The sequence below is a fragment of the Aquarana catesbeiana genome, linkage group LG06 (genome assembly GCF_042186555.1).
Source record: "Aquarana catesbeiana isolate 2022-GZ linkage group LG06, ASM4218655v1, whole genome shotgun sequence".
In the NCBI taxonomy this organism is placed as follows: Eukaryota; Metazoa; Chordata; class Amphibia; order Anura; family Ranidae; genus Aquarana; species Aquarana catesbeiana.
In genome coordinates, this window is record NC_133329.1 from 86,231,269 (window position 1) to 86,257,118 (window position 25,850).

A 25,850-nucleotide genomic window follows, 5' to 3' on the forward strand; every position below is an offset into this window, starting at 1 on the left:
TACATACATACATACATACATACATACACATATATATATATATATATATATATATATATATATATATATATATATATATATATATATATATGCATGCATGCATGCATGCATGCATGCAGTCCCCGAGTTACGAACATCCGACTTACGAACGACTCCTACTTAAGAACGGGGGCGGCACATCGGAAAATTACGTCTGCGCATGCGCGGCTATTTGACAGAACATCGGAAAAACGACAGCTCTGCGCATTCACGTCTGACTTACGAACATATTCGACTTAAGAACAAACCAGCAGTCCCTAACCAGTTTATAACTCGGGACTGCCTGTACTGTGATTATGTACTTGACAAATATGCTGCAGAAATCTCCCTCTACTGAGTCTGGCTGCAACCATTTTAACCGTGGGCAGCTGAAGCTGCTGCCTGTTCACTTCCTGGATTTACAGAGGCACACCTCCAGCACTGCAGCTTTTATTGGCTCTCTTATGACTCCTCTCCTCCTCCCTTCTTGGCAAACTTTCACGAGAGTGTGAGAGCTGTGCATGTCATAAGCCTAGGCTTTTTTCCAAACAGGAAGTGGGCTGTATAAGGTATTTACTGGCAGAAAAAAAAGTATTTTACTATCCAAAGTTGAAACAACAAGGGCAGAAGATTTATTAGATGGAAAGTTGAAAAAAAAAAAAAAATGTTCCGCTTTAACCAACAAGTGCTGATAACTTGATTTCGGAATCTATTTGTAAATTAATCAAAGGGTTCAGTTGAGTCCATATAAACGTATTTTACATTTTAAGTTTGGCTCCATTAGCCCGTCTCCAAAACAGCACGATTTTCAGTGTGACTTTTGGTGCGATTTTGATTCGACTTTGCATTTTATGGATCAAAGTCCCACCAAATTAGCGCGGGCACCTTTTTCAAAGTTGCTGTGACTTTAAGCTGCACCTATTTGATTGGGTGCCATTGAAAAGAATGGGCTGCGACTTGTCATGTGACTTTGATGCCCAAAGTCATATGACAAATCGCACAAGTGTGAATGAAGTCTTACTGTTTTAGAGTGTTTATGAAAGTATTGCCTTGTTTTTATTTGTGTGTGTTGTGCAAATGCTGAGTAGTAAAGCAGAGTCACTAGTTGTACCTACGCTTTCTTCGATCCTTTTAAAGGGATTACTCTTGAATGTTATTTATGTTTTTGTTCCTTGCATAAGCATCTTGTTGGTTTAGTGGCTCTTGTAGGTTGAGGGATCTTGTTGGAAAGGGAGCAGTGAGAATTTTTTTTTTTTTTGGTGTCTCTAAGCAACTGTCCCCTGAATAGCTCCTCTGTTCTAACATAAAGGGATGAAGTGTGGCCACATTTGTTGTCCAGTTGAGCACTTTGAGTGCCAGTTGCCATGGCGATGCTAGCGAGCATCTCTGGGGAAAAGTACATTTTCTTTTTTTCTTTTTATTTTTTTGCAGTCTGGGCTCTGCTTAGGATGGCATTGGTGTACTTAAATACTCGCTCACTTTTACATCAGTTGTACTTTGTAGGTACAGCAGGCCATAGAACACAAACAGCATTGTCTATAGAGGTTGGATATTTCTCTTCCCACCTATGGGTGCCATACCAGTGTATTACTCCATATCAGTTGTGTGCGGGCCACCTTCCTGCTGTCATAGGATTCCCCCCCACAGTGAGCCCAGTCACAAGTGTGACCTTTGCAACCCTGGTAGTTCTGCCACTGGGGTCAGCTTCTTTCTTCTTTCCTTTTTAAAGTATGGGATTTATAGGTGACAAGTTATTCTGAGTCCAGCCATGTAGAAAGCTGTAAGAACGACATACCAATTGTCATAGTCCAGCATGAGCTTTTATTGGCTTATCTGTAGAAAGCTGTTGCGTTTTCTGGGGTTGAAATACTTCCCCCTTAATCAGGGTTACAATAAAGTATAAAAGCTCATGTAAAATTTGTTATTAAAGTGTTGCTAAACTCTATCTGGTCTCCCACAGTACGCAGAACATGGAAATTCAAATATTTAAGTAAATATAAACTGCCCTTACCTTTTTCTCATCAGCAGTGTATAGCAGTCTTGTGACTTCTATCAGTGTCTGGTTAAAATTTGTAGGAGTTTTTCATTTTCCTTGTGACTGTCCTATAAGGCTGTAGGACTGCTGACCCTCTGTCTGGACAGTGCTGATTGGCCCTGTACTGATTACATGCACCCTCCCAAAAATAAAAAACCCTCCTAGCAATACACACCAAACTGAGCATGTGCAGAGTGACTCCAAAGGCTCTGTACTATCAGTCGATAATGTGGAAGAGGAGGATCAGTCCACAGTGAGTAAAACAAGCATGCGTTACTGCATATACAGACTTTTATTTTATATTTGTGGGTTTAGTAACACTTTTAAGGATTTATTTAAATGATAAAAGAAGTCCTATTTTTCTTAAAATAAAAAAATAAATTGAATAAATTAAAATTGAGAAAGTTTTGGAAGTTATTCCAAATGTCTAGTGTTGGTGATCGGCTCACATGCAGAATGGCAGTAGCACTGCCTTCGCAAACATCGAAAGAAACGTACCCATCTCTGCTGTTTAACCCTTTCTGACAATTTGTTGCTTACATGTTAAAATTAATTTTTTGTGCTAGAAAATTACTTAGAACCATCATCCCGGTATAACCCCTTAAAGCCGAGGCCACATATGTGCGTACAGTCGGCGGGAAGGGGCTTAAAAAAAAAAAAAAAAAAAAAAAAAAAAAAAAAAATCAAACCAGAAATCCCCTTAAAATAGAACTATGGGCTAAACTTTTTTTGACATCTGTTTCCCATTGAGATTTCCCTTCACTTCCTGTCCCATAGCCAGACAGGAGGTGAGTGAGAATGGCTGCAGTAAGGGGATCCATTGGGACCCGCTAGGTCACCAGAACTAGTGTCCCCAATTGGAAGATTTCCCCTCTATTACTTTTCCAAAATTTGGTATTTTCTTTACTTTCCCTTTTTACCCAAGTTCCCACCTATGCGTTTTTTTTTTTTTTTATTGCAGTTTGCAGAAATGCACTACAGTCCATTTAACATGGTTTCCTATGGTACTAGTTCACACCTATCCGTTTTGCGGTCGGAGCGTTTTTGGAAAGGGTCGGGGCCTTATTTCCACTATTTGCGGCTAATAAACGTCAGTGGAGCTGCACCAGAAATGCAAGTGGTGCATTTATGATGTTTTGCGGTTCTTAGTTTACCACTGTATAAAGCTGGGTGCTAAGCAGGAGGCCGGGAAGCCGACCACGTCCTTAGCAACTGATGAGTCTAGTATGGATTCGGAGGGGACCCCCCACGGCAAACAAAAAATGGCGTGGAGTCCCGTCCCCCCCCCCCCCTCCCTCAAAATCAATACCAGACCCTTATCCGAGCATGCTGCCCGGGAGGTCAGGAAAGGGACGAGCGAGCCCCCCCCCCCCCCCCAACCACACCAGGTCGTATGGGAGTGGGTGCTTTGGGCAGGGGGCGCTCTCCCCCTGCCCCAAAGAACCTTGCCCCATGTTGAAGACAAGTGCCTCTTCCTGACTACCTAGCCGGTGGTTGTCAGGGTCTGCGGGCGGGTGGCTTATCAAACTGGAAGCCCCCCTTTAAGAAGGGGGCTCCCAGATCACGCCCACCCCCCATGTGACTGGATATCGGGTACATCGATGTACCCGATACTCATTCACATATTGGTCTGGGATCTGGGGGCCCCCTTCTTAAGGGGGGGGGGGGGTTCTTCCAAATTCTGATAAGGCCCCCCCCCCCCCCCGTCCGCAGACCCTGACAACCACCGGCTAGGGTTGTCTGGAAGAGGCCCTTGTCATCAACATGGGGGGCGCAGAGTCCCCCCATGTTGAGGATATGTGACCTGGTATGGTTCAGATGGGGGGGGGCGCTCTTAAACCCCTACGCCTTTTTCTTTTATTTATTTTTTGAGACAGTAAATCTCCTTAACGGGGACACAGAAAGCAATAACTGATAATATACTATTATCTACTATTATATATACTATTATATATAGTTATATACTATTACTAGTATACCCACTTGTGAGTATACTGATTATATACTATTATATATACTATTATAATCCATTTCCTCTCTATCCAAAACTTTTGCCTTTTAGTTATACTTTAAACATTTTGTATAGGCGGAGTTCTTTAAGGAGCTGGCAGTGTGTGCTGGTATCCATAATTCATGTTTGTACACCCGGAGCCCTGTGCCATGGAAGTAAGTCCTAATTGTGCTGATTCTGTGCCGTGTTGGTTATACAAGCCCAGTCCTAAGGGAGGTTTAACACCTTCTGATAGACGCTCTGCAATCTGTTACCACAGCTAATCCCCCTCTGAGAGCCCCAACCAAGCAGTGCCGAGGACAGCGGCATGGATTATCAGATAGACGGCAGGGTATTAACAGGCGATAGAACATTAATTAGTTAATTAATGAGCTTCTGTTGTGCATTAAGAAAATATGTCCTGGGCAATCAACATGCGCCATGGCGCAAGGAATCTGTTGCAGGGAACTGGAGGGGGGGGAGGGGGGGGTTTAAGGACGAAATCCTTGTGTTTCTATAGTTGGGAAGGTGGTAGGTAAAGGTTTATGTAGGCACAGGAATCTTGTTTCTGCAGCTTGCTTATGGTACCAACAGGTTTGTTGCCATACTACTGTTTACTTTGTGTGGTAAAGGCTAGAAAATGCTTCCCCCTCCAGAGGAGCCAGGCAGGGGTTCTTCCTATGTCCCAAACTACCAGTGAATTGGGGGTGGGGTGTGGGGGGGGGGGGGGGGAGAATCAGCGGTACTCCTTCCTCCTTCTTCTTTTTTTTTTTTTTTTTTCTCAAACCTTTTATTTAAATCAGAAAGGCAGATTCCATGAAATCAGACAAGAACAGTCAGTGACACACCATTTATAAAGATAGAATTCAGGTATGCAAGATGATTCGTACATTCTCAACGATGATCTACCTGAGATGCCTTCCATTTCTGTAGGAAGTTTGGGAATAGCTGTCCAACTATGCACCATAAGAAAACTGGTACTACCTCACCATTCTGTCAAACATAGAGAAAAGAGAAGTAAAAAGGGGGGGGATAACCTTTCTATGCGTTTTTTTTTTTCAACTATGACTTCACTGAAAAAATTTGTGAAAATCCAGAAAAAAAACCCCAGAAGATTTCCGGTGGGGGGGGGTGGCGCATGGCGTATTGCGTATTGAGTCTGCATTCAACTCTAGCATTTGCTAGACATGCATGTTGTGTTTTTTTGTTTTTGGTGTGTGTGTTTTTTTTTTTTTTTTGCACAACATACGCAGGGCAGCCTGTTCATTCCATTGGGCCCCCCTACATGCAACAGACATGGCAAAGTAGCCTCTATAGCTTTTTTGCTGCATTCGTTTTTGTTCGTTGCGAAGCGTGCCTGCTTGTTGCGTTTTAGGGGGTGCCATTAACAAATGGCATCGCAAACGTGACGTATTTTTTACTGTTTTCGTAAACACGTGGTTTTGTTGTGAATGGAGCCTGAGAGTGGAATTCTCTCGCTTCCTGTTGTGTCTACAAGACAGGAAAGGACAGGGCAATCTCCCTAATAAAAACATTTATGGCAATAAAGGTAAAAAAAGCCTGAGAAGGATTTTGACTATTTCCTGCTTTTTTTTTTTTTTTTTTCAAAATGAGGGGAGAATTTTTTTTTGAGATGAGATGATTCGATATAGTTTTTGCCCTAAGCATCAGCTGGTTTCAGCTACATTGTGTACCGTTCAGCTACATTGTGACTGTTATGGAAACTAGCAATAATCGCATGTAAAATCTGACGGGCTGGTTTGTACCCAAGTTGATCGATCAACTTTTGGTACATTCAGCCTGCCCATACATGTTTCGAATCTTGACTGGTTCCTGCTGAACTGGTTGAGATTCGAACTGTCTATGGCTGGCTTAAACAGTTCACATTCGGTTTAGATAAAACATATTTTTTTTTTTTTTTTTTTTTTCTTCAAGGGATTGTGCAATTTGATTATGAATTTGACCGACCTTCACTTCCAGGGGCAACCAAGAGTTAAAAAAGCCCAGATTGTTACAGGGAGGCTACTTGAGTTTGAGGACATTTTACTGCTATCATGTGATGGTATTGGGTACCTGAGTGGTCAATCCACAAACCCCAGCGCTGTCACGTGATCCTTATACCTGTACTTGGTAGTTTGTTTTGTTTCTGGCATCAAATTGAGCAGCAAGGAGCAAAGAAAAAAATCTACAGGTTCCTCTATATCAGCTTGGGGGTTGGGGGAGGGACGACGACGACTTTACTGTGTGTGCCCATTCCACCTCCTCGTTTGAACCATAAAAAAAAAAAATCGCCTCCCATGATGCAGTTGGAGTCTTCTGTATTCCTAAGTAACCTCTGCTGTCTGATATAACGGCAGTAGGAGATGAACAGTTTGATGAGCTTTTTGTATATTCTTTTGTGGTAAGAACAGATACACGTGGTATTTAGCAGTTTCGGCATTCATAATAAAACTATGTTCTTGTTTCTATTGGATCAGACCTGCTATTAAAAAAAAATCTAAATTTATATTTCTCGCCCCCTCCCACTTGTGAGTGTGGGACATCCGGTCCATCATCTCAAAGATCGGTCACTCTCTGAGCAATTTGTTCTCCCTGACAAAAGGAGGATTGTGCATGTGCAGCTGTACTGGTCAGTGTCAGCCTATGATGGCACGGACTGCACTGTTTTTGGTTATGTACTGCTGACTTTCAGGAATGAAATTAAGGTGCTTTCTGGTCCCTGTGACCTAAGGGACTTAAAGCGGAACTTCCCCTTTTTGGGTGAAACTCCGCTTTTAAAGTGTCAATCAGCACTCCCATAAGAACATGTATAACAGTTACAAACTGGAGCTGAATGGTACTTTAACCACATGCTGACCAGTGCACGACGATATACGTCAGCACAATGGCACGGCTGGGCAAATGGGCATACAGGTACATCTCCTTTTTAAATCGCAGTATTGCGGGCGCGCGTACTCCATGACCATGCCAGTGGGTCCCATGGACTCTATGTCCACCGGGGGCCCGCGATCGTGTCACGGAGCGGCAAAATGGGGAGATGCCTTTTGTAGACGAGGCATTTTCCTGTTCTGCCTAGCAAAATGACCGGTTATTGGGAGTAGTGATCTGTCATGTTCTAGTGAGGCAACCCCCCCCCACAGTTAGAATCACTCCCTAGGACGCACTTAACCCCTTGATCGCCCCCTAGTGTTTAACCCCTTCCCTGCCGGTGTCATTTACACAGTAATCAGTGCATTGTTATAGCACTGTTCGCTGTATAAATGACAATGGTCCCGAAATAGTGTCAAAAGTGTCCGATGTGTCCGCCATAATGTCGCAGTCCCGATAAAAATCGCAGATCGCCGCCATTACTAATAAAAAAAAATAATAGATTGTAAGCTCTAAGGAGCAGGGCCCTCTGATTCCTACTGTATCAAATTGTATTGTATTTGTACTGTTTACCCTCAAGTTGTAAAGCGCTACGTAAACTGTTGGCGCTATATAAATACTGTATAATAATAATAAACATGCCATAAATCCCCTATTTTGTAACTTTTGCGCAAACCAATCAATATACGCTTATTGCGAATATTATTTATTTTTTACCAAAAATATGTAGAAGAATACATATCGGCCTAAAGTGAGAATTTTTTTTAATATATATTTTTTGGGGATATTTATTATAGCAAAAAAGTAAAATATTGCTTTTTTTCAAAATTGTCGCGCTTTTTTTTTTTTTTTTTTTTTTGGTCTATAGCGCAAAAAAATTAAAACCGCAGAGGTAACGTCAATTTTGTTTGGGTGCAACATTGCACGACCGCACAATTGTCAGTTAAATCTACGCAGTGCTGTATCGCAAAAAGTGCTCTGGTCAGGAAGAGGGTAAATCCTTCTGGGGCTGAAGTGGTTAAAATCTTCAACGCTTGCTGTTCACATTGCACTTCTACAAGCTGAAGCCCATGTGAGGCAGGCCTCACAGACCCGTGTCGGGTATTGTCTTCCTTCAGCTGCCCTTGAAGTGAACCTGTCATACCGTGTCACTAGACCAGGTGTGCTCATTGGATTTTCCCTCATTACCTGTATTGGGAAAATACCCCTCGTGCTGTTTCTTCACGAGTGAGTGCCGTGACTGGCAGCTCTCGCACGCATGCGCAGGAGTGACATCAGGTGGCTCCGGCCGGTCACAGAGCCGGAGTCCATGGCCCCGGAAAGAAGAAGAGGCGAACATGGATTGCGGCCTGCAGCCGGGATGGCGCGGGTTTCGTTTTCAGGGCCACCCTAGGTAGGCTAAAGAGGAAGTAAACCCTGATGGGTTTTACTTCCTTTGCCCCTGCAAACAAAGCCCGCGCCGTCCCCCTGCAGGCCGCAATCCATGTTCGCCCCCTCTTCCTTCGGGGGCCATGGACTCCGGCTCTGTGACTGGTCGGAGCCACGTGACGTCACTCCCGCGCATGAGTGTGGGAGCCACCAGCCACGGCACTCACTCGTGAAGAAACAGCACGGGGGGACGGGGGCGTTTCTTCACAGCGCACGCGCACACATCACCGCAAAACACAGTGCATGTTTAGGGGATATTTACAGTACCCAATAGGTAAGCCTTAGCCTTATTCTAGGCTTACCTATAGGTACAACTTCCACAGACAGGTTTGCAACTTCCTTTAAACAAATTTTGACAAGAGTTATTTATTAAAGTTTAACAAATTGCAAAGATAAGTTCAAAAATGTCAAGGTATAATAAACAACCCTTGCTCCACAATATAACTGAAAATCACCTATTTTGCCTAGTCTGTTCTAGGATTAGTCATGTAAATAACATTTTATAGCTTGGTCAATAGAGGCTGGAACCTAAAATGAGATAATAAAGGTATAACAAAGCCTCAGATAAGTAATAAGTTACAACTTATCAAAAAATATTCATCCGAAAAGAGTGATAAGGGATTGTCACTGTTGTATAGCATCTAGGAGCTTATGTCTATGATTTTATGAAACCAAGAAGAGTACGCAAAAGTATTGCTTGTTTTGAACCTGAAGGAAAAAGATAGAAACACGTATAATGAAGAGAAAGGTAGAAAGAAGAGAATAGAGAAAAAAGGAGAAGCGATTGGTGGAATCCCCGGGGCTGAGTGTGATAATAACCATATGGCTATAGAAGAGTGTGTGTGTGTGTGTGTGTGTGTGTGTGTGTAAAATGATCCAGGAATCAACAGGGCTTCATCAAAATTGGATGGTAAATAGTGTGTCATCCAAGGGAACCATATACTCTTAAAGTAACTTATTTTGTCTTGAACTATAGCCTCTATTTTGGCATGAACCATAGCTTGATTTGATTCTATGCTTGGTTTCAGTTAATACCAATTTTTTTTAGATTTCCAGGCTTTAGCAGTTGTTTCACAGCCATAGTAATCTGTTGTAAAAGTTTGCATTGGCTGTGGGAAAGTATTGTCGGCCCACCCACTTTTACAACTCTTCAGCATCCCTCACTAAACTGTGCACTGTAAACAAATTGGATATTTTTAATTTATTTTTTTCTCAGCACCTACTGTAAATCTGCTGTATTCGTTTTTCACTTCCTCTTCCCTGGCCGTGGCTCATCGCATCATTTCCTGTTTGCAATGCCTTCTGAGAAGGGTCCGGCAACTTCCTCTGACACTGCCGTTGCTGTGGAAACCTGACCTGAAACCTATTACACTACTTGTGCTGCACCTGAGCATGTGCGATATCTGCAAGGATGAGATGCAGGAAGAAATACAGTCTGGCTTCAGATGCCCAGACTTAAGATGGCCACGGCCTGCTGTAAGTTTATAAAATAACAAACTACTGCTATAAAATAACAAAACAGACCTTAGTTTACAGACTAACTTTACTAGAATACATTAAGCTTGTGTATTATAGGGGTATTTTTATTTAAAAATTATAATTTCGACCGGAACACCACTTTAAAGCGGGGGTCCACCTATCTATCGTTTTTTTTTTTTTTTTTTTTTTTTTGGAGTTCATTCACAAACTTTTCTTCTCATGAATATCTACTCATATGTTCTGTGTAATAAGTCCGCCTGTGTCCGATTTCGTTGTAAAGAATAACTTATAAAATTCACTGAAGGCGGTTTCCATCTTCGTTGTGGGCATTTGAAGCCCACAAGCATGTATTTCCTGGATGCGGTGAATGCTGTGCTCCCAGCATTCACCGAGATGTTGTGATGACGCTGTTGCACAATGCATGCTGGGAAGCCTGAGACTAGCTCCCAGGGGACTGTGGGAGGTCTGGGAGAGGCTAGAAACACGCCTACTCCCATGGGAGGAAAACCAGGAAGTGCTAAGAAGATTAGAAAAAAAAAGGTAATTACGGCGATTTAAATTTTTTTACACAGCATGTCAGCATCTAGGCAAGGAAGAGAATGCATAGAGATAATGTTCAAAATTTGGGTGGAACCCCGCTTTAAGAGCGCTATCAAAGGATCAGGAGAGATGGACACTGCAAATAAGACAACCTCTTTAAATCTCAATACAAGTGGCAATGAAAACCTGACAAGACTTCTAACATTAGCCTACACCATCCAAAACTAAATCCTCTTTTTTTTTTTTTTTTTTTCTTGCTTTTTCTTTTTTGACATTGGATACACTTTTAAGCAACTAGTGGAAGGGTTGGGCGCTAATGCAAATGTATTAAGGGTGTGGGGTCATAGATTGCATTTTGGCTTTTCGTTCTACTGAAAGAAAGGAAGCCTAGTTGTTCAACTGGTAATTTAGTGATTGTTCAAGCTCCCCATTTTAAGATTATATCCCACGTTCCAGTTTCTGCTTTTCTGCTGAATAGTTTAAGTCTATCTAAAACGAATTACTAATATCTCATGCAAGCTTTAACATGTTAATCATTTTAAAAAAAATAAAAATTATATACACACACACACACACGACAGAAAGTATTCAGACCCCCTTAAATTTTTCACTCTTTGTTATATTGCAGCCATTTGCTAAAATCATTTAAGTTCTTTTTTTTTTTTTTTCCTCAATGTACACACAGCACCCCATATTGACAGAAAAACACAGAATTGTTGACATTTTTGCAGATTTATTAAAAAAAGAAAAACTGAAATATCGCATGGTCCTAAGTATTCAGACCCTTTGCTGTGACACTCATATATTTAACTCAGGCGCTGTCCATTTCTTCTGTTCATCCTTGAGATGGTTCTACACCTTCATTTGAGTCCAGCTGTGTTTGATTATACTGATTGGACTTGATTAGGAAAGCCACACACCTGTCTATACAAGACCTTACAGCTCACAGTGTATGTCAGAGCAAATGAGAATCATGAGGTCAAAGGAACTGTCTGAAGAGCTCAAAGACAGAATTGTGGCAAGGCACAGATCTGGCCAAGGTTACAAAAAAAATTCTGCCGCACTTAAGGTTCCTAAGAGCACAGTGGCCTCCATAATCCTTAAATGGAAGACGTTTGGGACGACCAGAACCCTTCCTAGAGCTGGCCGTCCGGCCAAACTGAGCTATCGGGGGAGAAGAGCCTTGGTGAGAAAGGTAAAGAAGAACCCAACGATCACTGTGGCTGAGCTCCAGAGATGCAGTCGGGAGATGGGAGAAAGTTGTAGAAAGTCAACCATCACTGCAGCCCTCCACCAGTCGGGGATTAATGGCAGAGTGGCCTGACGGAAGCCTCTCCTCAGTGCAAGACACATGAAAGCCGCATGGAGTTTGCCAAAAAACACCTGAAGGACTCCAAGATAGTGAGAAATAAGATTCTTTGGTCTGATGAGACCAAGAGAACTTTTTGGCCTTAATTCTAAGCGGTATGTGTGGAGAAAACCAGGCACTGCTCATCACCTGTCCAATAAAGTCCCAACAGTGAAGCATGGTGGTGGCAGCATCATGCTGTGGGGGTGTTTTTCAGCTGCAGGGACAGGACGACTGGTTGCAATCGAGGGAAAGATGAATGCGGCCAAGTACAGGGATGTCCTGGACAAAAACCTTCTCCAGAGTGCTCAGGACCTCAGACTGGGCCGAAGGTTTACCTCCCAACAAGACAATGACCCTAAGCACACAGCTAAAATAACAAAGGAGTGGCTTCACAACAACTCCGTGACTGTTCTTGAATGGCCCAGCCAGAGCCCTGACTTAAACCCAATTGAGCATCTCTGGAGAGACCTAAAAATGGCTGTCCACCAACGTTTACCATCCAACCTGACAGAACTGGAGAGGATCTGCAAGGAGGAATGGCAGAGGATCCCCAAATCCAGGTGTGAAAAACTTGTTGCATCTTTCCCAAAAAGACTCACGGCTGTATTAGATCAAAAGGGTGCTTCTACTAAATACTGAGCAAAGGGTCTGAATACTTAGGACCATGTGATATTTCAGTTTTTCTTTTTTAATAAATCTGCAAAAACGTCAACAATTCTGTGTTTTTCTGTCAATATGGGGTGCTGTGTGTACATTAATGAGGAAAAAAAAAATGAACTCAAAAGATTTTAGCAAATGGCTGCAATATAACAAAGAGTGAAAAATTTAAGGGGGTCTGGGAAAAAAAAAAAAAAAATATGGTCAACCATTGGTCCTTCCCTGTTCGCTTGAATGGGTCACGTGCGGCGGGTTTGCAGTTTGCAGTATGTTGGATAGTTTTTGCCTTGACTCATTTGTGACCTGCGGCATGTGAATACTCCTATTTGATGCCATTGCAGCTTAAGGGGCGAGGCCATTAGGAGGTGGTTGAAGCGTTTTGTTAACGCTACAAACGCCCTCAAACAGCAAGTCTAAACAGCCTAAGGCTCCATTTACACCTACGCAGTTTGCTTTTGAACATTTCTGCAGTGCTTTTTGAGGTTTTTACTGCGATTTTGCAGCATTTTGTGTTGTTTTTTTTTTTTTTGGCAAATTTTGTTGTTGGGCAAATTTAAAAAAACGCAAATCGTGGTAAAAACGCACTACATGCTTTTCTGCAGCTTCTCCATTGAAGTCTATCAAGAAAGCAAAGAGAGGTTCTTGCATTTAAAAGTCCCTGACCCTTTCCAAAAACGCAGGGGTGCAAAAATGCATTTATGTGAACGTGTTCCATAGGAACCCATGTTAAAAATGTCCTGCGGTTTCTGCAAAAAAAAGTATGAAAAAACGCATTGGTGTGAGTGTAGATTTTTAATGTTAGGTTTGACGTCCTACTTTTGTGTTTTGCTGCAGTCTTGTGCCGTATACTCCGGGTTATCAAAGTTCCAGCCCCGCTGTATCTTCATTGATGCTCCTGCTATTTTTTTTTTTTTTTGGCCCAGGAAAAGATCCCCGCCGAGCTGCTGAGTAAGCAGGACCGGGCCTGTCATGTGCTCTCCCCTCCTAAAACTTTAAAGGTCTTGTCGCCATGGTAACAGGCAGAGCCAAAGAGGAAGAAGGAATCTCTTATTTAAGAGACTCTCACCCCTCCCCAGTCCCGATTGTTCTCATGATTCCGCCTATGTGCACTCGGTCACCTGCCACAGCCGCAGCCTGGAACCCAGCCAGAACACGACATATGTCTTTTATTTTCTTCCCAGTGGTTCCGGAATGTCGGTTATACATTGTAACTTTTTGTCTGTTTTGAGTGAGCTTTTGTTTTGTTGTGTTTTTTTTTTTTTTTTTTTTTTTTCATATTATGCATCTGAAAAGGCGGAGAAGTTTCCATTGTTTGGCATAGCTCAAAGTACATCAAACGACCTGCAAATTGTAAGGCAGCTTTTTATTATATTTTATTTTTTTTTGGCTTCAATTTGAATAACTAATTTTAAAGAGGAACTGCAGTCTACTCACATAATTTGTAATAATAATATCTTTGTCATTCTGAAGCTTCCCTCCAACCACTTTGCATATTTTATTATATATATATATATATATATATATATATATATATATATATATATATATATATAATATATACTGTGATTCTGTACTTGCCAAATATGCTGCAGAGATCTCCCTCCACTGAGTCTGGCTGCAACCACTTTAACTGTGGGCAGCTGAAGCTGCTGCCTGTTCGCTTCCTGGATTTACACAGACACACACCTCCAGCTCTGCAGCTCTCATTGGCCCTCATGGCTCACCCCCTGCTCCCTTTCTGGAGGGAGAGCTGTGCATGTTGTAAGCCTAGGCTTTTTACCAGACAAGCAGGAAGTGGGCTGTATAAGGTATTTACTGGCAGGGGAAAAAAAAGGTTTTTACTTTCCAAAGTTCAAACAAGGGCAGAAGATTTAATAGATGGAAAGTTGCAAAAATTACTGAAGTTCCACTTTAAGTTAAATGTGAGTAACCATTGGAAAATGAGATGTGTGTGTGTGTGTATAAAATATATATGTGTATATTAAAAAAAAAAATAAAAAAAATATGTATGTGTGTGTACATTGTAGGGATTTTTAACAAACTTTGTTGCAGATTCCTACTTTTTTTTGTTTTTGTTTTGGAGAAATCGCTGTCTGTGCCCATAAATAGAGTGAATCTGTGTGGGAGTAGTTTTGTTCATATCAATCAGCTGTGCACCTGCAGGGTTCTGAGAAAAGTGGCAGGGTCTGCATCCCTTTTTAGATGTGATTTCCCAATGGGAATATCTCACCAAAAATGACTTTTGTTGCAGGGGATGCCTAAAATTGAATTTGTATCTTGGTGCAGACTTCTGTGAAAATCAGGATGTCAATCACACAATCAGGACGAGACATACCGGGGGGGGGGGGGGAGCGTTCTGTACACCATCTGTTTACAGAACACCTTCAGGTAGCCATTTTGAATTGCATTTTACAAAGAATTACAGAGCTGCAGATTGAAAAGAAAAGCGTAATTTTTAAAAACCTTCAATTACAATATGGCTTGTGTTGCAACTTTGTACGCTATACTTATTAGCTATATTATTATTATTATTATTATTATTAATAATTATTATATTTTTATTTTTTTCTTTCCCACGAAAGTGAAGTTACCCTTTTTTAAGGTCTAGCTGGTCATACACCTGACATTGTGATTCAACATTCTGCTATGTGGCGAATAATTGGCTATAATGACTATTCTGATGATCTAGTTTAGTTTATTTCAAGGGTCAGGCCATCTGTCCGACTGTCCCCTAATCTATCCATCTTTAGACGATCCCTGAAAACCCTTCTCTTTAAAGAAGCCTATCCTGCTTCTAACTAACACTGTTTTACTTCCTCCATCAGCTCATCCCCCCACAGCGATTACCTTTTTGTAGAAAAATTGATTCTCCCTTTTTTAGATTGTAAGCTCTAAGGAGCAGGTCCTTTTGATTCCTCTTGTACCAAATTGTAATGTAACTGTAATGTCTGCCTTCATTTTGTTAAGTGCTGTGCAAACTGTTGCTATATAATTCCTGAATAATAATAGTTGCAAATTAGGTAACTTAGTGGACCTTTTTTTATTTTTATATACAAATAATAAAAATGTAGTAGTTTTTATTTTTTATGTTATTTTTCTGGCCTTAGGATTGGTTGGGGGTGGGGGTTTTTGTTTTATTTATTTTGTATATGATGTGAGGCCTGTGTATGTGTATACAGGCAGTCCCTGAGTTACGAACGGGTTAGGGACTGCTGGTTTGTTAAGTCGGATATGTTTGTAGGTCGGAAGCGCATGCGCAGAACGGCACAGACGTCATTTTCTGATGTTCTGTCAAGTAGCTGCGCATGCGCAGACGTCGTTTTCCGAGGTGCCTGCCGTCAAAGTGGCAGCGCATGCGCAGAACATCACGCTGCCTCCCGTTCGTAAGTAGGAGTCGTTCGCAAGTCGGAGGTTCGTAACTCAGGGACTGCCTCTAAAGAAATTAGGACTTGATAATAGGGAAGTTTTTTATTTATTTTTTGGTTTGTTGCCAGGCAATGCCCGCAACTTGCAGGGAAGGAGAGCGAAGAGGATGTTTAAAGTAGATCTGAGGTTTAAGCGTGGAATGTTTAGTTTATGAAAGCCGTGTGCATCATAAACTATTACCATGGCTTCCTGTTACAACACTGGACCATGCCTGCGTAATGTGTCGGCACAGCTTGTTTGCAGTCTCCTGGAGGGGAGAGCGTGGTGGGATGACGACACAGGAGCACAATTGGAAGATACTTGTCATCCCATAACAAAGTGTCTGAACAAGGACTTGCATGGCGGGTGTTGGAAATGTTAGAATGCTCTTCTCCCATGTTCGTTCATTTTTTTGTTTTTTTTGTCTATTTTTAATAGTTTTCCCAAAATGGGCAAATCAAGCATCACTGGAGGGGGGGGGGAGGACAGTTTGGAAATGGTGGCCTTACGGCTTTTGATGGATTTGAGACTTCCCACTTGGAATTTGGTGGCTTCCAAGTTAGTTATGTAGGCACTAAAAGTCCCAACATGCACTGCCAGTAAGCTGTGAGCAGGGCAGCTGCCGTTGTGTTTTTTTTTTTCCTTTTCCCCAGGCTGAAGATGTACATCAGTACTGCATGCTGGAATTAAGGTCATAAGCTGCCCCTTTCAGGACCTCTGCTTCCGCTCCATGTGGCCGTATCCCCCCGCTGTCAGGGTAACGCAGCTCCTGGCAGCCTGCCAGTAACAGACTGGTGTGTAAAGGGTGTTTGTCTATAGTCTTGGCTGTATTCACCCTGCTGGTCATTTGCAAGGCTCTACTAACTGTGTGCTGTTTGCATACTGCTAAAGTTAGTCGGGGCTTCTGGAAAGAATGTTCCCTCGCCTTCCCAGGCTTCAACAAAATGGCTGAGTGAAGCCTAAAATCGGTAGTCTTTGGAAGTCATACCAAGGGCCAATTTCTTTTGAACAGCTTTTTAAGTTCTAAAGGCTGCTGTGAACTGTCAGAGATTTGAGTGTTATGTGTGAACTATTTTTTTTTCTGGTATGATTTGGAAATTGGCATTGTTGGAACTGTGCAATATAAAGCAGGTCACACACGTTACTGTCTGATTAAACATATCCTTCAGATTTAACAACGCTGTATTCTGAGGAACTGCTGAAGTCTCTGAGAGCCACCTGCGGCAATTTGGTACTTGTGCGTTCCTGGACCCCACCAGTCTGTAGTAAGAGCATTGATTTGTAAAGGGGTAATAGCAGGGATCTCTGCTAGTCTCATGTAACACGTCTTCAGCATTCTGTAGTCTGCATTCAAGCCTGTAGCATGCCCAGTGTCTGACCATCCATTTCCTTTAGAACAGCCTTTCTCAACCTTTAACATAGAGGAACCCTTGATATAAATTTTCAGGCTCAGGGAACCCTTGACAATTACTATATCTACAGCTCACAGTAGCTTGGTGTGATGCTCACTGGTAACAGTGCCTCTTACGTTCATGGTCATTGGGAATAAACCCCCCTTCCCATACAGATGACTAAATAATAAATAAATAAATAAAAAGATCATTGGCGTCAGTGGTTACTCATCTGAGAGGCAGAAGTTGCTTATTGCTCAAGGAACCCCTAGCCACATCTGGAGGAACCCTGGTTGAGAAACCCTGCTTTAGAATATCTGCAGTCTCTGACGGTCCCTCTGTAGCAATACGTATACTGCACCTCCATAAGTTGACAACCACTGACCCAAGGAATCTGTTGACTTTGTATTGAGACAGAGGGTCTCATGCTATGTAGTTTGGAAAATCATAGGTAGATTGCATGATGTGCATGTTAATTTGAGAAATGTGCAAGAAAAAAAGTGAAATGTGGAGCTTTCCAGTAAAAGACTCAATTTTTTAGCACAAGAAGAAGCAACACGGTTTCTTGAAAGTGTTTGTTTTTTTTTTTTTTTTTTTTTTTTTTTCATTTGCCAAAACCATCATTCTCCCTTTCCGAATAAAAGCGATGAACTAGCTATCTGTGTCCACCACTTGCAACTGTGCCATGGGACAGCTTTCTGTGTTTCAGTACTTTTTTAAATAGAACCAGAATTATGGGAGTGTATAAGCTCCAGGTCCTTATTATCCTTTTTGTCTTCTATTTGGTGAGTCACTAAAGCCTCATACACACGATTGGATTTTCGGCAGGGAATTGTGTGACAGACTGTTGGCCTAAAATCTGACCATTAGTATGTTCCTTCAGACAATTGTTGTCCAACTTTCTGCCAACAAATGTTGGATAGCAGGCTAGTAAATTTTCAGCGGACAACGGTCTGTTGTCCAGATTTTCGCATTGTGTGTACAGAAGTCCATCACACAAAAGTCCAAAGTACAAACACACACATGCTCACCAAACACGACATTAGCAGAAGGTGCCCAAAGGGTGGCGCTCGAGCTGAAGTTCCATGTAGTATGTCACTACGTTCGTGTTTTGGCCGACAATTGTGTGCCGTTAGTATGCAAGACAAGTTCCTGGCACACTCCCTTTGGACAAAAGTCTGACGCTCTGTTGGCCAACAATCCGATCGCGTGTACCAGGCTTTAGGCTGCATTCACACCTGAGCGTTTTCAGCCCGAAAAACACCCAACACGCAAAATCCCATTCATTTCAATGGCACCTGTTCAGATCTGAGCGTTTTGTCACCTGAAGCAAAATGCCTGAAAAACGCTCTAAGCGCAAAAAAGAACATGAGCTTCTTTGGGGCAGATTACAGGCGTTTTTCTGCTTTTTTACATTGGTGACCTGCACAAAATCGTGGCAAAAATACGCTCACGTGTGAATGTAGCCTTACTCATAAGGACAAGGGGCCAAAATATGCACCATAAATAAGCTATTCAGCAGTGCAATCCACCATATTGCTCTCATGATGGGATGGATATAAATACTTACATTGGGGACGGAAAGTATTGAGACCCTCTTAAATTTTTCACTCTTTGTTATATTGCACCTGGATTTGGGGATCCTCTGCCATTCCTCCTAGCAGATCCTCTCCAGTTCTGTCAGGTTGGATGGTAAACGTTGGTGGACAGCCATTTTTAGGTCTCTCCAGAGATGCTCAATTGGGTTTAAGTCAGGGCTCTGGCTGACCATTCAAGAACAGTCACTGAGTTGTTGTGAAGCCATTCCTTTCGTTATTTTAGCTGTATGCTTAGGGTCTTTGTCTTGTTGGAAGGTAAACCTTTGGCCCAGTCTGAGGTCCTGAGCACTCTGGAGAAGGTTTTCATCCACAATATCCCTGTACTTGGCCACATTCATCTTTCACTTGATTGCAACCAGTTGTCCTGTCCCTGCAGCTGAACCCACCCCCCACAGCATGATGCTGCCACCACCATGCTTCACTGTTGGGACTGTATTGGACAGGTGATGAGCAGTGCCTGGTTTTCTCCACACATACCGCTTAGAATTAAGGCCAAAAAGTTCTAGCTTGGTCTCATCAGACCAGAGAATCTTATTTCTCACCATCTTGGAGTCCTTCAGGTATTTTCTAACAAACTCCATGCAGGCTTTCATGTGTCTTGCACTGAGGAGAGGCTTCCGTCGGCCACTCTGCCATAAAGCCCCGACTGGTGGAGGGCTGCAGTGATGGTTGACTTTCTACAACTTTCTCCCATCTCACGACTGCATCTCTGGAGCTCAGCCACAGTGATCTTTGGGTTCTTCTTTACCTCTCTCACCAAGGCTCTTCTCCCCCGATAGCTCAGTTTGGCCTGACGGTCAGCTCTAGGAAGGGTTCTGGTCGTCCCAAACATCTTCCATTTAAGGATTATGGAGGCCACTGTGCTCTTAGGAACCTTAAGTGCAGCAGAAATGTTTTTGTAACCTTGGCCAGATCTGTGCCTTGCCACGATTCTGTCTCTGAGCTCTTCAGGCAGTTCCTTTTTTACCTTTCTCATTTGCTCTGACATGCACTGTGAGCCGTAAGGTCTTATATAGACAGGTGTGTGGCTTTCCTAATCAAGTCCAATCAGTATAATCAAACACAGCTGGACTCAAATGAAGGTGTAGAACCATTTCAAGGATGTTCAGAAGAAATGGACAGCACCCGAGTTAAATGAGTGTCACAGCAAAGGGTCTGAATACTTAGGACCATGTGATATTTCAATTTTTCTTTTGTAATCTGCAAAAAGTCAACAATTCTGTTTTGTTTTTTTTTGTTTTTTTTTTCTGTCAATGTGGGGTGCTGTGTGTACATTAATGAGGAAAAAAATTAACTTACATGATTTTAGCAAATGGCAGCAATATAACAAAGAGTAGAAAAAATTAAGGGGGTCTGAATACTTTCCGTCCCCACTGTATATATAAATTTATTCTCCTTACTGGCTATGTTTCCTGTGAAGTTCTCTTGCTCTTATCTCTGACGACTGATTGATGGTTATATTTTCGATACTTTCCTTAACTTTGACTCTCTACAGATATGGGACCCCTGGAGTGGAGTTTACAGGTTTGCACAGGGACATGGCCACCGTGACCCAGCTACACTTCTTACCTGGACAGGTAGGCTCAATGGTTGGTTTTCTTATCCTGCAGCGTTGGTTAGTCCCACCATGGTAATTGTATGTTCTTCCCAAGAATGTGTTGATTTCCTCTCTTAAATTATATACAGCGGGTAGAATAAATATTGAACATATCACAGTTTTTCTAGGTAAATACATTTCTAAAGTTGTTGACTTGAAATTTTCACCACATGTCGTTAAGAACCTATACATACAAAGATACCAAAACAAATAAGTTGAGAAATGAAGTTATGTGTAATAAAATGGAATGACACAGGGAAAAAGTATTGAACAAGCGAACTGAAATGTATTTATTACATGGTACAAAATCCTTTGCTGGTAATGACAGCTTCAAGACGCCTCCTGTATGGAGAAACTAGTCGCATGCATTGATTTATTTATTTTTTTGGCCCATTCTTCCACACAAACCTTCTTCAAATCTTGAAGGTTCCGTGGGCCTCTTCTATGACCTCTGATCTTTAGTTCTTTACATAGACTTTCTATTGGATACAAGTCAGGTGATTGGCTGGGCCATTCTAGCAGCTTTATTTTCTTTCTTTGAAACCAATCGAGTTTCCTTGGCTTTGTGTTTTGGGATCATTGTCTTGCTGAAATGTCCACCCTTTTTTCATCTTCATCATCCTGGTAGATGGCAGCAGATTTTTATCAAGAATGTCTTGGTACATTTTTCCATTCATCCTTCCTTCAATGATATGAAGTTTGCCAGTACCGTATGCCGAAAAACAGCCCCGCCCACACCATGATGTTCCCACCTCCAAACTTCACTGTTATGGGGATGTTTTTGGGTGCTATGCAGGGCCTTTTGACCTCCAAACATGGTGTAAATTATGGCATCCTAAGAGTTCAGTTTTGGTCTCATGTATATCTAGATGATATATATCTATATTCTCCTAGTATTTTACACGCCTGTCTAAATGATTATGTGCAGCAAACTTTAAATGAGCTTCAACCTGCTTTTTCTTCAGCAATGGTGTCTTTTGCTTGGTGAGCATCAGGGTAGATTTGATTAAAATCAAGCCCATTTAAATCACTAGTAAAGAGGGTTTTCCCATTCAGCCACATTCACTTTAACGGGACGGCTGGTGATGCGGCAGTGACACAACAAGGTGAGGGACGTGGCTGCAGCAGGTGAGTGGATGCCCGCTAACAGGCGCTGCCATGATAGATCTGAAATGACAGGTGCTCTTTAAATAAAATGATTTATTCTTGCTGGTAGTTAGAATCTTTAATATTTGTAAGCAAAATGAAGGCTTTCTATTTAAAATAATAAGCTGTCGGGTTGGTAAAACAGCGATATCAGAACCGATTCAATCATACAGTTTGTAGTGTACATAGATTTGCAAAACAATGGGATAAAGGAATATTCCTGAACTTTGTTTTATCTCATGATTACTGTGACATTGTGTGAATGCATCAATGCATGTTTTCTCAGCTTGCAGAGCTTGGATTCATTGAATGAGTTTTCCAAAAAATGTTTTGAAGAATATATAGCCTCATGCTACATAATTAAGCTCCAGTTCATGCTGAATAAACTAAATTATTAATGTATCTTAAATAGAAAACTATCTTTTTAGATTTAGATTTTTACTCCAAAAGCATTTTTTTTTTTAAATAAATATGATAAAAATCAAAACAATTGTACCTGCTAATTCCAGGTCTTTCTGAAGCTTTCCACAAGTGGTCCTTGGCTCTTATACAACTCTTCTGAGAATTCTTTTCACTCCTGTCAAATCTTGTGAGGAGCACCTGGTCATGGCCGGTTTATGGTGAAATGATCTTTTCACTTCCGGATTATGGCCCCAACAGTGCTCACTGGAACATTCAGAAGTTTATAAATCCTTCTGTAACCAATGGCAACAGCATGTTTTGTCTCGGTCTTGAGAGCTCTTTGCTTTTACCCATCATGAGATGTTTCTTGTGTAACACCTTGGTAATGAGAATCCTTTTTTATAGGCCATTGGGTGAGAGTGAACCAGCTATTAATTTGCACTAATAAGGGGCAGGGCTGCTTTCTAATTACTGTTTTCAACCGGTGTCTTGGCTGGCCATGCCGTTTGCACCTCCCTTTTTTTTTTTTTTTTTTTTTTTTCATGTGTTCAATACTTTTTCCCTGTGTCATTCCATTTTATTACACATAACTTTAATTTCTGAACTTATTTGTTTTGGTTTCTTTGTATGTATGGATTGCATGGGTTGTTACTGACATGTGGTGAACATTTCATATCAATAGCACCTTTTAGTAATATATGTTTACCTTGAAAAATGGTGACGTGTTCAATACTTATTTTAGCCGCTGTGTGTGTGTGTCAATCTAGTTTGATGGGTTTACAGTTTTGGCAGATGAACACCCCTACCAAGATCCATAAAAACATTCCCAGTGGCACGAGCATGACTCGTACTTCCGCAATAGCTGGAGGGCCACAGGTTGAGCACGCCGGCCCAATGACTGTGCTCTACGTCTGACTCATTGTTGTCTAATATACACTCCATATGCTCCTCACGGGTTACTCTACACTACTGTACAGGAAAATAATACAGCATATGCTGTGATGACAATACTAGAAGACACCGGTTTGTCTTGACTTGCAATGTTACCATCTCCTTTTACCTGGTATAAACTGTCCTGACGCAGATGTAATAAAACAACCTGGAGATTTGTTTAGCTTTCTTTGAAATGTAACGCAGTTTATGGTCGATGTGCATGGACCGGTTTCAATGCAGTGTAGTATGGTACTCTTTTTAGATGATTAAAGAGGAACTGCAGTCTGCTCACATCATTTGTAATAAAAACATCTTTGCCATTCTGAAGCTTCCCTCCAACCACTTTACATATTATTTTAAATATACTGTGATTCTGTACTTGCCAAATATGCTGCAGAAATCTCCCTCCACTGAGTCTGCTGCATCCATTTTAACTGTGGGCAGCTGAAGCTGCTGCCTGTTCACTTCCTGGTTTTAGAGGCACACCTTAAGCTCTGCAGCTTTCATTGGCCCTCTTTTTTGACTCATTCCCCCCCCCCCCCTTTTTTTTTTGGCAAACTCTCACAAGAGTGAGAGAGCGAGCTGTGCATAATGTCATAAGCCTAGGCTTTTTTACCAGACAAGAAACGGGAAGTGAGCTGTATAAGGTGTTTACTGGCAAAAAAAAAATGTTTTACTATCCAAAGTTAAAACAACAAGGCAGAAGATTTAATAGATGGAAAGTTAAAAAAAAACAAAAAACGACTGAAGTTCTGCTTTAAAGCAATTGCCCTCAGGAAAAAAAAGATATATATATATATATATATATATATATATATATATATATATATATATATATATATATATATATATATATATATATATATATATATATATATATATATATATATATATATATATATATATATATAAACTTTTTATTTATTTGTTATATTTATTTATTTATTTATTTGTCATGCATTCTTGAACACATCAGTGTGAACCAGGGCTTACAGTTTTCCCCAAAACAAAAATCTTCCAATGGAGACAATGGATTCCAGCGACAACTGTCTAGGAGAAAAGGAAAAAGAAATATATATCGATCTATAGATTTTTTTTTTTTTTTTTCTTTTTCTCCTAGACAGTTCTCGCTGGAATCCATTGTCTTCATTGGAAGAATTTTGTTTTGGGGAAAACTGTAAGCCCTGGTTCACACTGATGTGTTCAAGAATGCATGACAAGTGAAATGACCTGAATTTCTATGGAGGCCGCAGACATATACGCAGTACAAATGCGATGCATTTTTAAAAAAAGGGTCCTGTGCGAATCTCATCTGACCGTGTAAATTTGCACTGCATGTGCTCCTTGAAATCGCACTAGAAAACCCATTCAGATTGCACCGCATCAGTGTGAACCTAGCCTTAAACTTTTTTTCTCTCACGTTTTATGTTGGCGACATCGGTCACCAGGAGAAATGAAACGTGTGAATCTCTCACCAGTAGTCGGGACACTGATGACAATAAAAGTCTGACAGATTCTAACCCTTCACCACTACCAAGCACTTAAAAATTAGTTTTTGCTTTTTTGCACCTAAAAAGTAAATATAAACCCTAACAATTAACTGCTCATATTTCTTCATATTGCTTCCTGCTGGTCTGTTACATATACAATTTTAAAGCCTTTTGTTATCTGTTCAACCAGTGCAAAAATTACCTGTTGATCCTGACCGAAATCCACTGTGGTAGTGTGCACTCTGCAGTATCTTTCTGCCAAGGTTACCTCTGTGAACTACAGAGCACCTCCCCCATCTTATAGAGAAGAGGAGTGGGGAACTCTTCTGTAGTCTTTACATACCTTCTGTCCTATGCTGACAAGTTTGCTTTTCCATAGCTAGTAATACCGCCCTGGGAGAGAAAGTATATTCCCAGAAAAAAAAGTGCCCCACTTCCAAGACTAGAACCAGGTCACGCTCCAGCAGGCATGTACTGGACATCTGGGCTACCGGGAGTTACCCGGTGGGCCGGTTTCAGTGACAGTGTAGAGCAGGCGGGGACTCCCAAACCCTGTCCACCAATAAGCTAATCTCCCGCTGTGTAGTTGTTTAGGAAAAAAAACGTCTCCGTGCCCCCTGTGTTCAGTGGGTGGGGGGGGGACGACGACAGAAAGCGGACTATGTCATCACTTTCGGCGGCTTAATCCGCAGCAGTGCACTACACAGTTGAAGGCCGACCTGTTCTATATCAGTACACTGGAGCCAGCCGGGAGCGCTGCTGTGGACAATTTCCCCACCTCAAAGCTGAAAGTGATGAAATAATCAGTTTTCTGGCCCCCACTGAACAAAGGGGAGACCCGGAGAAGTTTTTATTTATTTTTAAACGGCTACACAGCGGGAGTCGGGAGATTAGATTGGTGGACAGGGTTTAGGAGTCCCCTCCAGCCCTAGTTGCTCAGCTCTGTGGTGCCCAGAACAAAGGGAGAGGACCAGATGTACCAGCAGTGCACAGCTGGTCCCGGGCTCCCAGCGCCAGAGGAAACGCCTGCAGGGCAAGCACTGCACCTGGGACCTAGGTAATAAAAGCTGTGTAGATCAGGTACTGAGAGGAGTGGGGGGACTAACCTTAATGGGCACTGGTGTGGCGGCACTGGTGAGGCTGCTTTAATGGGCACTGGTGTGGCTGCGCTGATCAAGCTGCTTTAATGGGCACTGGTGTGGCAGCGCTGATGGGCATTGACTGGTGTGGCTGCATTAATGGGCACTGCTGTGGCTATGCCCTGTCCTATGCTCAATAGTTGACTGTTTTTACATATGCTTTTTTGCGCAATTGCCTATAGTTTATATACTGTTTTTGTGCGTATTCGCAAAATTAAAATGGGCTGGTCTGGATGAAGTCCAGGGCCAAATTTTTGTCCCAGTTTAGCCTTTCTCTCCAGAGAGACTGGGTGTCAGATTCCAAGGAGAAGCTTGTCCAATGCCCCGCAAGCCAAATATGGCCAGGAAAAAAAAAAGTTGGCAATTGCAAAATTCTGCACTTT

The 25,850-nt window shown here is 41.8% G+C and overlaps 1 protein-coding gene across 2 annotated transcripts in view; it reads left to right on the plus strand.

The window, feature by feature from the left end:
* LLGL1 (LLGL scribble cell polarity complex component 1) overlaps positions 1 to 25,850 on the plus strand; it is a 134,385-nt gene that overhangs the window by 50,220 nt on the left and 58,315 nt on the right. For both annotated transcript variants that reach the window (XM_073636375.1, XM_073636376.1), the window contains exon 3: positions 20,256 to 20,337. In XM_073636375.1, coding sequence (XP_073492476.1) covers positions 20,256 to 20,337 — 82 coding nt within the window. The remainder of the gene's footprint in view (positions 1 to 20,255; positions 20,338 to 25,850) is intronic.